At 44.0% G+C, this 17,147-nt stretch overlaps 1 protein-coding gene across 1 annotated transcript in view; it reads right to left on the bottom strand.

Moving 5' to 3' along the window:
- Nucleotides 1-534: 534 nt before the first annotated feature.
- Nucleotides 535-17,147, bottom strand: part of TLR5 (toll like receptor 5) — a 33,309-nt gene continuing 16,696 nt past the window's right edge. The window contains exon 3 of the mRNA XM_009186772.3: nucleotides 535-4,162. Within this exon, the coding sequence (XP_009185036.2) occupies nucleotides 1,582-4,158 (2,577 nt within the window). The 5' untranslated portion in view covers nucleotides 4,159-4,162 and the 3' untranslated portion in view covers nucleotides 535-1,581. The remainder of the gene's footprint in view (nucleotides 4,163-17,147) is intronic.

Here is a 17,147-nt window from a genome sequence, read left to right as displayed (position 1 = left end):
GGCAGGCTCAGAACAAAGCAGACAGGAAGTGATAGTAAGAGCTACTTTTAAAAGACCAGATAAAGTGTCAAGAGTTTTCACAAAAGGGAGACAGGACTTTGGGTTGGAGGGATCCCAGGGAGCTTCATGGGCTGGATTTTGAGCATGTAGGATGGATGTGCAGAGATGGGAGAAGAATCCAGAGGAAAGAGGAAGAGTGGGGCCTGCATGATGTGCATGAAAATAATGCCATCACTGGATGCAGGGCAAGCTCGGTCTCATTGATTATAAGTGGCCGAAAGAAGTTGGGATGAGAATTGTGTGTGTGTGTGTGTGTGTGTGTATTGTAGGAGTCAGGATTGAGGGGCCCAGTGAGGGGAAGAAGGTGACAGTCTGGAGAGCTGAGGAGGTGACCTGGAGTTATGCTGGACTTGGAGGAGGCAGTGTGTGAAGCTATGGGGTAATTTTGGCACAGTTTCCTTGCTTTAAGTGTTCTTAATCCTTTTGCAAAAACACATTTCTATATTAATAAACACGAAAAAAAGGAACAGAATAGAAAATACACATAGATTTCATTGAAGATAAAAAAGTACAACTTCATTGAAATTGCGACTGCCCCCAGAAGGCCTTCAGTGTGTGTGTGCTCTTGTGGTCATTAGGGCAACAAAGGAAAAGATCTGAGAGGCCCTGACATCCTTGGCCAATTTAATTTTCACAGGAATTCTATGACATAGATGCTGTTATGTGAGAAAATGTAGGCCCAGCAAGGGCATACCATGGCCAAGGTTACACAGCTAATACACAGCTGACTCAGAACTCAACCCAGGATCTGTGTGCAAAGTCCGTGTTTTTCATGCAACAGCCTGAGCGGCTGATCAATGAGGTGTGCTAGGAAATAAAGCTGAAAAGGTAGGTTGGTGATAAATCACGGAAGGTCTTGAGGGCCAGGCTGAAATAAAGGCTGCATGTGAAAGAAAGTTCTTGGCTCACTGGGCAAGACCTGGAGAAGCTGAAGGTAAGAACATGAAGTGCGGTACAGCCACAAGAGAGGGAGTGACTCTCATTCATCCCAGCTTCTTTGGGGCCACCTCTTATCTACAAGACAAAGCGTGACTTGCACTCAACAGTGGCATTGTTTCTGTGGCAAAAGAAGGAAATGTGCCTCTGCTTCTGTTTGTTTTCCACTTAATGTTGTTTTGCAGAACACAGAGAACCCAGAATCATGGACCATCTCATTTTTGACTGAATGCTAGAGAAAGCACGTCAGTCATCTGCAGCTTCTCCCAAGGTGTCCTTCCCATGATTAGGGATACATTCCATAATCAACACAGCAGGACAGAACAGTATTATTGGATCTGAAAGAAAACCAATGGAGACTGGGAATCTCTAAGGGCAGCTGCAATTTTCTAGATCTATTATTTTCTATTTAGAGGTTAGTGAGACAGAACATGGTGTTGATATGAAAATCGAGAGATTTATGTTGTTTTCATAGTAGCAAAAAGAAAAGAAATCTCCGGAGAGGACCCCAAAATGGTAACTTGGTGCAAATACAAAGTGAAGAGTTATTTGTGGCTTGAGATAGGTTGGAAATTGCTCCTTTGATTAGGAGATGGTTGCTACAGTTCGCAACGGAATGTTACTGTCTTTCTTCTTTTCTTTTTCTTTCTTTAGTATCTGTTGAGAGAGTTTATGAAGAAACCAGCCAACATCCTGGAGATCCTCAGGCCACCTCAAGTACTGCTGTTTCTGTACAAAGCCTCTAATGGATTGATGTTTCATCAACTGGTACTGGGACAAGGACCCAACCACCACCATGATGAGAGCACTGTTAAGGTCAGATAAGCACCTGCCCTGGGCATAACTGAAGGCTTCAAGGCACCAACCATCTCTAAGGAAGTGTCTGCTCACAAGACAAACAATCTTTCTACTGTTCCAGATGGCGTCCTGGATATTGGCAATGTGGTTTTCTCCCGGGACAAAGTCTCTTTCTTCAAAGCACAGGTTAAATCTGTTTTGGTCACTGTATTGAGTGTCCAGGTGTTTGAGCAAAGCATTCTGCACCCATGCGAAGTCTTTGCTGCTGAAGCACAAATAGGCATCATATTTGTATGTATCAGGTTCTGTGCCCTGGGGATGGTACCTGAACACCAGTCTCTGGGCTGTCTTATAACAGATAAAACAGAAGCCCCGGAACTTCGTGACTATGAGGATGGTCATGAGGAACAGAGTCAGAGTGACAGTGCATACAATGAAAAGGGAGAACTTTAGGGACTTTAAGACTTCCTCTTCATCACAAGCTTCCGTGGAAAGAGAGAAGAGGGAAACCCCAGAGAGCGAGTCAGGGTACACGCAATGTATGTCTGCAGGAGGCCCAGCTATAGTGACATTGGTGTGATTAAGCCAATGGATAAAAGTGCTAAGTGCACATTCACAAATGAACTTGTTATGAGTTATATCCAAGACACGAAGTGATACAAATACATCAGGATCGGGAGCTAGGAGCTGGTTCCCAGATATGTCAAGGATCTCTAAATTAGCAGGTAAATCATTGTGAGAAAGAACTGTCAGCCTGTTGGAGTTGAGGCTTAGTCCCTTTAATGCAGTCAGATGTTTAAATACTCCTGGTGGAAGGGAATTAAGATAGTTATTATTCAAATACAGAACTTGAAGATTAGAAAGTCCCTCAAAAACATCCCAACAGAGCTCAGTTTCCCAGGCAAGTTGCAACATATTTTCTCCAAGGAAAAGCTGTTCTAAGCTGGGATTCTCTGAAGGGGTTTGATCTCCACTACAAGAGGATAAGCGGTTTTGATTTAAAATGAGAATCTGGAGATGAGGTACCCGTAGGAGAAAGTAGAGAATATCTAGATTTTCTAGCCTGTTTTCTGATAAGTGGACGAAGTTGGCTGTAAGGTTGATCTCTGACAAAGTCACTAGTTTATTGCCACTCAAGAAGATATCAGGTATGCTTGGAATAAAATGAATGGTTGTAAGAGCATTGTCTCGGAGATCCAAGGTCTGTAAGTTTTCCAGGAATTTGAATGTTTGGTCTTGAATTATTCCAATGTGATTCTTTTGCAAATCAATGTAGGCTACCTTAGGTAGTCCATAGAAATTCGAACTGTAAAGTTCCCCCAGAAGGTTATACGACAAATTGAGAACTTGGAGGTTGTCAAGTCCGTAAAATGCTTCAACCGCAATCTTATTTATCTTGTTGTAGGCAAGGTTCAGAACCTGCAAATCCTGGAGTGTCTCAAAGACTCGGGAGTTCAGGGAGAAGATAAACCCATGTGAAAGGTCCAGGTGTCTCACTGAACTTCTGGCCAGGCCAGCAAATGTGTTCTGGTCAGGATCTTTGATGTTATGGAAGCCAAACCCGGCACCCATGATGTGGTGGGCAAGAATCAAAGAGAAGGCCTGGCTTTTGCTGATGGCATTGCTAAAGTTTCCTGTGATATCCACTGTCCAGCCATTTCCAGAAACATCTAGTGTCTCCAGCACCATGTTTCTGAACGGGTTCATACATTTTCCCCAGTCCACTGAGACTCTGCTATACAAGTTATTAGCTGCGAGGCTGAAAAAGGAGAGCATTTTCCCTTGGAGGGGCTCGAGCTCATGTTCACATACAAGAAATATTCGGTTGGAGGAAAAATCTATGGACTTCAAGGAATTCAGCTTCCCAAATGAAGGATGAAGGTAAAGGCTACGAATCTGATTTTTGGATAGATCCAAGCGAGTTAAAGACTTTAAATTTCTGAAATAACCATCTTTCAATACAGCATCGGAGAGACCACAGAAATACAGTCTAAGTTCAAACAGATGGAACAGTCCCTGAAAAGCATCTGGATGCAAGAAGTATATCTGACTACTTCCCAGGTCCAAGATTCTAAGGTTGGGCAGGTTTCTGAAGGCCTCCTTGTCAATAGTCAAGGGGGTATACTGGTTCCCGAGCTCCAGCAGCTGCAGCTGTTCCAGAAAGGGGAAGGATGAAACAGTGACTGTCCGGATATAGTTGAAGCTCAGCAGGAGCCTCTCAGTGGTGTTGAGGACCTGGGGGACCTGGGTGAGGTTGCAGAAACGATAAAAGGCTATTCGGCCATCAAAGGAGCAGGAAGGAAATCCAAACACAGGACTGGCCACAAGCACCACTCCTAGGAGAAGGTCCAGGTGGTCTCCCATGATCCTATGGAGAAGAAGGGAGAATGAAAACACAGGCATTTAAGCTCGAGGTATTGCACTGGGGTCTTCAGATCCTGGGGGTATTCTCTATGATGTTCCTGTTCCCTTTGACCCCTTCATTCCTCTGACTCCACAAACGTGGCTGCTGGCAGATACAGACAAAGCTATTGTTACTCTCTTTCTGTTTTTTTGAGACAGGGTCTTGCTCTGTCGCCTAGGCTGGAGGGCAGTGGCACCATCACAGCTCACTGCCACCTCCGCCTCCCGGGTTTAAACTATCCTCCCATCTCAGCCACCTGATTAGCTGGAACTACAGGCATGTGCCACTGTACCTGGCTAATTTTTGTATTTTTAGTAGAAATGGGGTTTCACCACATTGCCCAGGCTGGTCTCCAACTTGTGGGCTCAAGTGACCTGCCCGCCTCAACCTCCTGAAGTGCTGGGATTACAGGTATGAGTCACCACACCTGGCCTATTTTTGCTCTCTTTCTATCAAACACTTACATTGAATTCTCTATATACTAGGCACTATTCTAGGTACTTAAAAAACATTTCACTTAATCTTTTAAAAAAATTTTATTTATTATTCTAAATCAAAATTTAAAAATTGAGATGGGGGTATCGCTTTGTTGCCCAGGCTGGTCTTGAACTCCTGAGCTGAAGTGATCCTCCCACCTCGGCCTCCCAACGTGCTGCGATTACAGGCATGAGCCACTGCACCCTGCCTGCACTTAATCCTTATAATAATTCTACGTTTGTTCATTCATTCGTTTTTTCCATTCCTGATTTGCTGAGGGGAGTTGGAGAAAACAGCAGGAAGAGACACAGTGTTGCTTCATTTTAGCCAGGCACCCCGTTCCTAGCCCACAGAAAGCTCGGCTGATGAGTGGAAAATAAATTCATTGTTTTTCTCCCTTAACTTGTCTAGGCTACTGGCCCATCTCCGTTTGTCTGACCTTACTCCACACACAGTCCATCCTATCATGCAGAAATCGGGCACTTTCTGGCATCCCTACAAAGAGTCAGACGTGATGGGCTTAATAAAAATGTGATAAGTGCCTAGTGCTCGCCTGACAGCTGTGTGAGTGTGTGAGTGTACAACAATAAACAGAGACCGGCCCACTTGCTTAAGTCCTGTGGGGGAGCTGACTGTCTGTCTGGGTGGGTTGAGTGTTTTCTTCACGGGTGCAGCAGAAATGGTGCTCAATAAATGTGTCTGGCTTATGTTCCAAGTATTGTGCTGGGTGCTGTGAAGAGAAAACACACAAGAACCCCACCCACAGAGAGCTTGGTGTCTGTTATTTGCATAGCACCTCCATCTTTGGTGCCTGCTATGCATTCCATTTGCTCTAAAAGTAACGAAAGGCCTCTGTTGGAAGGTAAAGGAAAAGTTACATAGCTCAGAGGGCAGGTGAATGAGAGGAAAAATAAATGAAAGAAACAGGAAGAAGGCAATGGTTTATAAAGAGCATGAATCCCATGATCCCATGAGACAACATGACTGGCAAAGGTGTCAACACCAGGAGAGATTAAGCCTGGAGCAGTCACAGTGCTGGAGGTAGGCTATCTCTAACGAGGCTGTGCTTTGTGCTGGGGCTGATGTATGGTGGGGTTTCCACAGAAACTGTGAGGCCGTGGCACACAAGCTACAGCAAATCAGAAGTAGGCATCGATGCCTGGGTTGACTCAAAGTATCAAACTCAGGCATCTGATAATTGTTAGGAAAAACTTGGTGAGAATGTTTATCACCACTCTGAATTTCTCCCTCATCTTAGTAAATGGCTTCACCATATCCATCCAGAGACTCAGGGTGACAACATAGCAGAGTCACCCTCATTCTTTTAAACATCACCCCCATATCTAATCCATCGGCAAGTCCTGTTGGTGCCACCTCCCAAGCCTATCCACTGCCCTACTGTAAGCCACCGCCATCTCTTTGTGTGGGTCAGACTGGAGACTCCTCACTGGCTCTCTTATTTCTGGTCTTGCTTTCATTTTCCAGCCAGCAGCCAGCATGATCTTTTAAAACCGTAATCTAGTTGATATCATTCCTCTTTGTACAGGGCCCTTCCCTTCCCTCCCACTGTACTTGGAATAAAACCCTACGAGGACTTACATGATTCAGCTCTTGACTGTCTTGTCAACATTATCTTGAATAGTTTTTCTCCTCAATAACTCACTAAAAAAAATTTGCTGAGTACCTATTATGTGTCAGGCACTGTTTTATTTATCATTTATTTATTTGAGACAGGGTCTCACTCTGTCACCCAGGCTGGAGTGCAGTGGTGCTATCTCAGCTCACTGCAACATCTGCCTCCCGGGTTCAAGTGATCCTCCCACCTCAGCCTCCTGAATAGCTTGGATTAGAAGTGTGTGCCACCATGCCCAGCTAATTTTTGTATTTTCAGTAGAGATGGGGTTTCAGCATGTTGGCCAGGCTGTTCTTCAACTCCTGACCTCAAGTGATCCGCCAGCCTCAGCCTCCCAAAGTGCTGGGATTACAGGCATGAGCCAGCACACCAAGCCTCAGGCATTGTTTTAGGAGCTGGCGATACAGCTGTGAACAAAATGGACCAAGCCTGCCCTCATGGAGCTTACATTCTGGTGGATGGAAGAGGTGATAGACAACAAAAGGAAGAGGAAATAGGTACTGACAGGTGGAGGTAAATGCAATGGAGGAAAGTAAAGTGGGAAAAAGGAGATGGGGGTGCCAGGGCTGGGGTGGTGGCTGCTGTTTAGAGAGAGGAGACAGGAAAGGTGTCTCTGATGTAATGAGATTAGGGCAGGGGTCTGAAGGAAGTAAGGAAAAATGTGGAGAGGCCCAGTGTTTGAGGGAGAGGAGTGGCCAGCACCAAGGTCCTAAGGTGGAAGCTCCAGCCATCCTGGAATACACACATGGTCCGTCATTCCAAACTCTTTCCAGTCTCGGGATCTTGGTACGTGCTGCCTCCTCCACGTGAACCCTCTTCTCTCTGCTCTTACTGCGAATGGATCTCACACCAGTGTTTCCTCAGAGCCTTCTCCTGCACACACTATTTGAAATAACTCCCCCGCCCTGTTAATCTTTCAAAAACCATCTTATTTCCATCAAAGCAATGATCACAGCCCTTAATTGTCTTGTCTATTTGGTTGCTTATTTATCATACTTAACATCTCTGTCCCCTGGTAGACTATATTCTCCACACAGCAAACAGTTAGAAAGAAGCATGGTGCTCACACAAAAAAAGGAAAGAGTATGTTGAATATGTTGAATGAACAACACTGCCATCAACAGAAAGATAAAGGGATTGGATCTGTTCAAGGACCTTTGCCTCAGTGCATTTTATCTGTAACACTCTCTAAAAGCAGTGGCTCTTGATGGGGACAGCTGCCTTCTAGGAAGCTGTAAATTTGCAGGCTTGCTTTTTGGTTGTTGCAGTGACAGGAGTGGGTATCCCCCCTGTAATCAGAATGGCATAATAATGTATGTCAATGAAAAGAGCCAAACTGTAAAACATTTGATGAAATTTATTCTGAGTCAAATATGAGGGCCATGGCCCATGACACAGCCTTCAGGAGACCCTGAGAATGTGTGCCCAAGGTGGTCAGGATGCAGCTTGGTTTTATATATTTTTGGGAGACATGAGACATCAATCAAATACATTTAAGATACACATTGGTCTGGTCCAGAAGCACGAGACAACTTGAGGGGCGGGGGGCAGCTTCCAATTTATAGGTAGATTTAAAATTTTTCTAATTGGCAATTGGTTGAAAGAGTTATCAATAGAGGCCAGGCGTGGTGGCTCACGCCTGTAATCCCAGCACTTTGGGAGGCTGAGGCAGGCAGATCGCTTGAGGTCAGGGTTGGAGACCAGCCTGGCCAAGATGGCGAAACCCCATCTCTACTAAAAATACAAAAATTAGCCAGGCATGGTGGTGTGTGCCTGAAATCCTAGCTACTCAGGAGGCTGAGGCAGGAGAGTTGCTTGAACCCAGGAGGCAGAGGTTGCAGTGAGCTAAGCTTGTGCCATTGCACTCCAGCCTGGGTGACACAGTAAGACTCCATCTCAAAAAAAAAAAAAAAAAAAAAAAAGAGTTCTCAAAAGGAAAGAATGTCTGGGTTGGGATAAGAGGTTGTGGAGTCCAAAGTCTGATCATGCAGATGAAGCCTCCAGGTAGCCAGCTACACAGAACAGAATGTAAATGCCTCTCATCAGACCTAAGGTCTGTGTTGATGTTAATGTTGGCAGGTATAATGAGGCATTTTCAGCCCCCACTTCCATCATGGCCTAAACTAGACTTTTAGGTTAAATTTTTGAGTGCTCTGACCTAGAAGGAAGTCCATTCAGATGGGCCGGGCACAGTGGCTCTCTCCTGTAATCCCAGCACTTTGGGAGGCTGAGGCAGGCGGATCACCTGAAGTCAGGGGTTTGAGACCAGGAGGCAGAGGTTGCAGTGAGCTGAGCTTGTGCCATTGCACTCCAGCCTGGGTGACACAGAGAGACTCCATCTCAAAAAAAAAAAAAAAAAAAAAAGAAAGAAAGAAAGAAAAAAGAAAGTCCATTCAGATGGTTGTGGGGCCTTTGAATTTAATTTTTGGTTTACATCTGCATGACAGTCCTGTACCATGCAGAATCGGCCAGCATCCACACAGCTGTAGGATGTCCTGCGCAAAGTCCCTAAGGGTCAAAAGCTTGCTCAAAATTACCTCAGAACCTAACTTTGTGTTATATGCTAAAAAAAATAGTTTTTGCACTGTTTTAATATATACTGAACTTTTTAGGAATGCAACTACTGTGTCAATCTAGGTAATTGTCAATCTAGGAAAGACTGTACCTTGTTTAGTTTGGACCTTTATAAAGTGTTATAAACCAAAAATAAAATTCTAAGCTCCCCAACTGACTGATGGACCCCTCTCTTGGCCAAGAAAAGGGGCCTGAAAAACTAGTTCAGGCCATGATGAGAAAGGTGAGGGGGTCAGACACGCCTCATTATACCCTCCTCCCTTTGGAATTCAGGAACAACTGACCAGTATTAACATTAAAACAGAGATCTTCAGACTGATAGAACAGACTCTTTGCAGCAATAAGATACCAACACAATAGGCCTGGCACAGTGGTTCATACCTGTAATCCCAGCACTTTGGGAGGTCAAAGTGGGCAGATCAGCTGAGGTCAGGAGTTCAAGACCAGCTTGGCTGACATGGTGGAACCCTGTCTCTACTAAAAATACAAAAAATTAGCCGGGCAGGGTGGTGGCATCTGTATTTGGGAGGTTGAAGCATGAGAATCACTTGAACCCAGGAGGTAGAGGTTGCAGAGATCATGCCACTGCACTCCAGCCTGGGCAACAGAGTGAGACTGTCTCAAAAATAAAATAAAATAAAATAAAATAAAAAATAAAATAAAATAAAATAAAATAAAATAATAAAATAAAATAAAATAATAAAATAAAATATAAAATAAAATAAAATAAAAAATAAAATAAAATAAAATAAAATAAAATAAAATAAAATAAAATACACAACAGATAGCAGGACCTGAAATAAATTTAAGTATTTTACCCCAAAATAGAATATTTCTTTGACATATTTTGAAAGGGCCCTGCACAGCTGTCTCTTGTGGGAAAATCTACATATGTAGAGAATCCCCTTCCCTTTCCAGGTCTTTTCCTGATCCAGGAGAGATTTAATTAAGAATCTGACACCTTTTTAGTTTTCATGAAAGAGACATTTACCATCTATTCTCTCTAAAGCCTGCTACCTGGAGGCTTCATCTGCATAAGAACCTTTCTTCATAACCCCTTGATTCCAGGACTTTAGATAAAAACTTAATTCTTTCAGCAAATTGCCAAGCAGAAAGTCTTTTAATCCATCTATGACCTGGAAGCCCCAGGCTTTGAGTTGTCCTGCCTTTCAGACCAAACCAATGCATACCCCACATAGACTGACTGATGTCTCGTGTCTCTCTACAATATATAAAACCAAGTTGTAGCCCCAACACCTTAGACACATGTCCTCAGGACTTCCTGGGGCTGTCACAGGTTGTAGTCCTCACATTTGGCTTGGAATAAACCTCTTGAAATATTTTACAGAATCTGACTCTTTTTTGTTGACAGTGTTATTCAGCATTTCAGAAAATCACTTCATGGTGGCCAGTGCCTCTGTGGAGAGTCAAACAACGTCACACACTGTACCCGTCTGCACCATATGGTGACAGCATTTATGTGTGAGCAAATTTACTTAGTCCTCATTTCAAAATGTCAAGTGTAATACAAAAGTTTGAGAAGAGGCAGGGTGTGGAGGTTCACTCCAGTGATCCCAGCAATTGGGGAGGCCAAGGTGGGTAGATCACTTGATCCCAGAAGTTTAAGACCAGCCTGGGCAACATGGCAAAAACCCGTATCTACAAAAACATGCAAAAATTAGCTGGGCATGGTGGTGCATACCTGTAGTCCCAGCTACTCGGGAGGCTGAGTGAGAGGATAGCTGAGGCCTGGGAGTTTGAGGCTGCAGTAAGCTGTGTTTGTGCCACTGTACTCCAGCCTGGGCAACAGAGTAAGACCCTGCCTTGGAAAAAAAAATGTTTAAGAAGTGTCAGTTGAATATTATCTTACTTCTCTTAAATCCAAGCATCTTCTTTATAAGTAGGTGTGAGTGTTTAACTCATTTCATCTTCTAGTTGCACACAAGCATTCACACACTGAGACATGTACCAATTCATTATAAATTACTTCCCCTTTTATTTCTTTTTTATATCCCAGTTAGGACAGTATATTGATTTCTATAAAATTATGCATGTGGGTGGATTATGTTATATCTATGAATATCATTTCAAAATAATAAAGAGGTCATTTCAAATATTTGTTATAAAATGGAGGCCTGGGTCTGACAGTGCTGCAGTGCCGAGAGGTAAAGCTTGCAGGTCTTTTTCCACGTTCCTTACAGGCACTCTGATGATGAAAGCCAGGAATTCTGTGAATCCTATGTATTCTTTCCACCTACACAGTCTGTGATTGTTTTGTTTTGTTTGAGACAGGGTCTCACTCTGCTGTCCAGGCTGGAGTGCAGTGGTGCAATTACAGCTCACTGCAGCCTCAATTTCCTGGGCTCAAGTGATCCTCCCACCTCAGCCCCCTGAGTAGCTGGGACCACAGGTACATACCACCATGCCAGCTAATGTTTGTACTTTTTTTTGTAGAGACAGGGTTTTGCCATATTGTCCAGGCAGGTCTCGAACTCCTGGGCTCAAGCAATCAGCCCACCTCCGCCTCCCAAAGTGCTGGGATTACAGCCATGTGCCTGGCCAGTGTTTGTTTCTTTTGTAGGTGATGAGATTGAGTAATGCAAACGAAGTAGCCACTTTCTGTCTCAGTGAATTTCTTGTGGCTTCAAATGGGCCTCAGAGCTAATGACCTTGTATTTATAGATGAGACACACAGGCGGGAGGCTGCATTTTGGAAAACGGGATAAAAGTTCAAAGTGATCTCAATAGATAAGATGAAGAATTATTGAAAGAAAATAGAAACCAATCAGGGCAGACAAGGGTGTTACAGTTCAGAAGAAACTCCTAAAGGCAAACACCACCCCTCCTGCCTCCAAGGTTTGGGACAGGCTTTCTCAGGTGCCATGTGAGGTGCTCTGCTCTGTCCCTGCCACCCTCAATTACACATTTATCATTGACACTCCATAGTGTCCAATAATATCAAATATGCATCGAGATGATAAACCAACCTAAAAAGGCAGAAGAGAATCTACGAATAGAGGGACAGATGTCACAAGGGACGAGATGAGAGGCAGTTATTGCAGTGGGCTCTAAATCCAGCTCCAGGGTTCCTGGCGTGCAATTGGAAGGCTATGATTCTAGAAACTGATATAATCCTGGGAGGCAGAGATAAGGGTGTGGGTAGGAAGCATGAGCCCTTACTCAGTGGTACCTGGGGTGAAGATTCTGAAGATGTACTTCAGATGAGACAAGAATAGTGGGGGAGAACAGGCCTTGCCACCCAAGGAGGAAAATACATGGTAATGGAAAGACCACATTTGTATTGGGTTCCACATAACCTTTTCCACATTTTATAGTATGAAGTAGATTCTGAAGTGCCCTACAAGGCATGTAAGCATGTTGGCCTCATTGCTCACGCCTAGGATGTTATGGTGGGCTCTCATGCTCAGTCACACTGCCCGTCAGTAGACAATATGTTTTTAAACCTTTTGAAGTCTTGGACCCCTTTGAGACTCTGATGATAGCTTTGATTCTTTTTCCTACAAAAATGCACATTTGCGTCACAAACCAAATTTTGAACCCAGTTTCAGAGGCCTGTCCACCTCCATGTCACACTGAGGAGCCTTAGTTTCTATTAAACAATCACACTTTAGGTTCTAGAACAGGGGATGGAAAACGTTTTCGCTACAGGGCCAGAGGGTAAATATTTTAGGTTTTGCCGTCCAAACACAGACTGTAGTTTGCTGATCTCTATTCTAGAAGAAAAGAGAATAGAAAATTTGATTTCAGAAATGAGGGTTTTAAGTGACTGTAAGATATAAATATGTTCCAATGCTGAACTACCAGTATTTGCAGGAAAGAACAAACTTGAACCCCAAGTTGCTGACAGTTTTGCAGCTGCTATTTTATCCAAACATGAGAAGGAAATTATCATCGGAGAAATCCCTGCGGATATGGGAGTGAGAATGCCAGCTCCGAAGAACAGTTACAGTTTTTAGTTTAAATTATTTGTTTTTATGGATGACTCAACTGCTGGTTCCCAAACACGCCACGAAACTAGATGACCTTGAATTTGTGGTAAAGATGAATGAAAGACAGCCCTAAACGAAATATGTTCCAGGATACTGAATTTTCAAGTACATAATAGGGAAGCTAAAATGAAAGTAAGTAAGGTGGATAAAGCCAGCTGAACAAATGGATGTGAAAGAACATTATCTGGGCTTATGTTGTATTACAAAGATACCACGCAGACCGATTTCTTTATGAAGTACAGAAAGGCATGAAACAACGACATGTGTGTCTCTGAAGTAGATCTCTGTGGGTTAAACGGCAGGACAGGTGAGCAGAGGAACCAGATGAGCAGGTGAGCAGAGGTGTGCAGCGAGGCAGCTCCTGCAGACAGCCTGGGAGGAAGTACTATCCAAAAAGCAGCCAGAGCTAAAATGGGTGGAAGTAAATCTTGAATGAGCACTGGGATTGGGGAAATCCAATCTAAAGAGGAGAACCAGGCTGTGAAGTTGTTCCAGACCCGATCAAACCTCAGTGAGACGAGAGTTCAAGAACGGCGTCCACGCGGACCAGGTTGCCGCTGCAAAGGCACCGAGAACAGCGCCCGACCCCAGCGGAGGAGTGCGCCATCTAGTGGCCATAGAGGGAGGAAAGGGAGGGACATGAACTAAAATTCTCAAGGGGGCAGTGAGCTTCTCAACCACTGTTAAAAGGATGCTAAAGGCCGGGCGCGGTGGCTCAAGCCTGTAATCCCAGCACTTTGGGAGGCCGAGACGGGCGGATCACGAGGTCAGGAGATCGAGACCATCCTGGCTGACAAGGTGAAACCCCGTCTCTACTAAAAAAATACAAAAACTTAGCCGGGCGAGGTGGCGGGTGCCTGTAGTCCCAGCTACTCGGGAGGCTGAGGCAGGAGAATGGCGTGAACCCGGGAGGCGGAGCTTGCAGTGAGCTGAGATCCGGCCACTGCACTCCAGCCTGGGTGACAGAGTGAGACTCCGTCTCAAAAAAGAAAAAAAAAAAAAAAAGGATGCTAAAAAGCAATGTGTATAATTACTTCTACAGTTAGTTCTTCTATCAGGTGACATACACATTCCTTTTTACAAGTCATTACACTATTCAAAAATCACACAATAAAAACCACAGGGCTCATGGGAAAAATGGGGCTAGGGTGTTTCACACTTGAAAACTTATCAGTGGCATGCATATAAAGAAAGAATTGGGCCGGGCGTGGTGGCTCACGCCTGTAATCCCAGCACTTTGGAAGACTGAGGCGGGTGGATCACCTGAGGTCAGGAGTTCGAGACCAGTCTGGACAACATGGTGAAACCCATCTCTACTAAAAATTCAAAAATTAACTGTGTGCGGTGGCGGGCACCTGTAATTCCAGCTACTTGGGAGGCTGAAGCAGGAGAAGCCCTTGAACTCAGGTGATGGAGGTTGTAGTGAGCCAAAATCATGCCATTGCAGTCCAGCCTGGGCTACAAAACCAAGACTCTGTCTAAAAAAAAAAAAAAAAAAAAGAACGAAAGAAAAAGAAAGGACTGGAACCCCCCTTATGGTAGCAGTTTTAGCCAAGTTAAATGCTTAAAAATGCATAATAAATACAGCACTTGCCTTTGAAAATGACCTGCAGTTTGCTTGTGGAAGTGGGCATTTGAAGGGTTGCAGCTTGTGAGTTATCTTATTTTTATTTTTTGAGATGAAGTCTCGATCTGTCACCCAGGCTGGAATTCAATCCAGCTTACTGCAGTCTCCGCCTCCCAGGCTCAAGTGATTCTCCTGTCTCAGCCTCCTGAGTAGCTGGGATTACAGGTGTGCACCACTATGCCCAGCTAATTTTTGTATTTTTAGTAGAGATGCATTTCACCATGTTGCCCAGGGTGGTCTCAATCTTCTGACCTCAGGTGATCCACCCACTGTCATGCGTATCCGTGTGAAGAGACCACCAAACAGGCTTTGTGTGAGCAACATGGCTGTTTATTTCACCTGGGTGCAGGCGGGCTGAGTCCAAAAAGAGAGTCCAAAAAGAGATAAGGGTGGGGCCGTTTTATAGGATTTGGGTAGGTAAAGGAAAATTACAGTCAAAGGGGGTTGTTCTCTGGCGGGCAGGAGTGGGGGTTACAAGGTGCTCAGTGGGGGAGCTTTTGAGCCAGGATGAGCCGGGAAAAGGAATTTCACAAGATAATATCATCGCTTAAGGCAAGGACCAGCCATTTTCACTTCTTTTGTGGTGGAATGTCATCGGTTAAGGTGAGGCAGGGCATTTGCACTTCTTTTGTGATTCTTCAGTTACTTCAGGCCATCTGGGCATATACGTGCAAGTCACAGGGGATGCGATGGCTTGGCTTGGGCTCAGAGGCCTGACATCCACCTCGGCCTTCCAAATTGCTGGGATTACAGGCGTGAGCCACCGCACCCAGCCAGTGAGTTATTGTGAATGGGGGAAGAAGGGTTATTTGATATCAGAGGGGAAGTTACAGCAACAGATGTGGGTGCATGTGGCTCAAATCACACATGAGAATGAGGTAGCTGACTAATATTGGAGGTATATTTTGCATATTCTTTTGTGTTTTGGCACAGCTGGGTGCAGTTTTCTGCTTTTACATGCAAGAAATTACACATAAGCAAATGTGAAATTCACATTCTTGAATACGTTAATATTATTCTCTAGCATATCAATAATCTTCCCAACACATTAATATTGCTCCCTAATACATCAATCATGTTAGAAACAAGTTTACATTCCAAAACAAGCCTTATAGCAGCACTGACTATACTCTAATTCAAGGATTACAGTTCAAATTAAGAGTAGAAAAGATGCAGGTTCTATATATGATTCTACCCCCTGCACCTGCGAGGCAGAGTATGGAGAACCTGTGGGACTGTCTTGAAAATCAGCCCTGGGAATGAGTGCAGACTCAGACCTTAACAAGCTCAGGGACTTGGGCAGAGCGCGTCACTCCTCACAGTCTCAGTGTTCTCATGTTTCATTGAAAGACAACAAGATTAGTAGCTCTCAGCGTTGGCTACACATTAGAATCACCTGGGAGGTCTTCAGACCCAGGAAGCCCAGACTGACCACAGATGCATTAAATGAGCCTCTTTGGGGTTGGTGGTGGTGGTGGTGGTGGTGGTGGTGGTGGTGGGCGGAGGGAGGGGGTGAAGTGCTCTCTCAGGAATCTGTATCCTTAGCCATTGTGTGAATTTTATACACACTCAAATTTGAGGATCACTGATGGAAACCAATGGTTCTCAAAGTTGACTACACACTGGAATTACCAGGCGACTTTAAAAAAATGCAAGTGTGTGGGTCCCATCTGAGAAAGACTGATTTAGTTGGTGTGGAGTGTGGTTTGGGCATCTGGGGTTGTTCAGAGTCTTCAGATGATTCCACCAGCAGAGTCTGATCACCTGGTCTTCTGGTTGCAACCCTGACTGCACCTTAGAACCACGTGGGCTGCTTAAAAACAGTACTGACTCAAAAAATAAAACACAGAACTAATCGCCGCATGACCCAGCAATTCCACTTCTGGGTGTACACCCAAAAGAATTGGAAGCAGAAGCTTAACAGATATTTGCACACCAATATTCATAGCAGTATCATTCACAATAGCCAAACGGTGGAAACAACCCAAATGTCCACCAATGAATGAATAAATGAACAAAATCTGTTGTCTATATAATGGGATATTTTTTCAGCCTTAAAAAGGAATGGAATTCTGACACATGGTATAAGATGGATGAACTTTGAAGACATTATGCTGAGTAAAATAAGCCAGTCACAAAAGAACAAATATTGCAAGAATCCACTTATAAGAGATATCTACCCTAGAACTTAAAGTATATATATATATATAAAAGATATCTAGAACAGATAAATTCAAAGAGACAGAAAGCAGAGCAGAAGTTACCAGGGGCTGGGAGGAGGGGAGGATGGGGAGTTAGTGTTTAATGGGCAGAGTTTCAATCTGAGATGATGAAAACGTTCTGGAGACGAACAGAGGTGAATGTACTTAATGTCACTGAACTGTCTGCTTAAAAATTACTAAAATGGACACTTTTTATAAAACGAAAATTATATGTTGATTTTTCCACAATTTAAAAAATTAAATTAAACCCAAAAAACCCACTACAAATACCCAAACCTGACTTCCCAATATTCCAGTTCCACAGCCCTCTGAGGCCTTGGAAAGTGCATTTTATATCCATATCCCAGTTACTTTGATGTTAGTGGTCTCAGGCCATGCTTTGAGAAGTGTTGGTCTAACGGATCGC

The sequence above is a fragment of the Papio anubis genome, chromosome 1 (assembly GCF_008728515.1).
Source record: "Papio anubis isolate 15944 chromosome 1, Panubis1.0, whole genome shotgun sequence".
Classification (NCBI taxonomy): Eukaryota; Metazoa; Chordata; class Mammalia; order Primates; family Cercopithecidae; genus Papio; species Papio anubis.
This window is presented reverse-complemented; position numbering and strand designations above follow the sequence as displayed.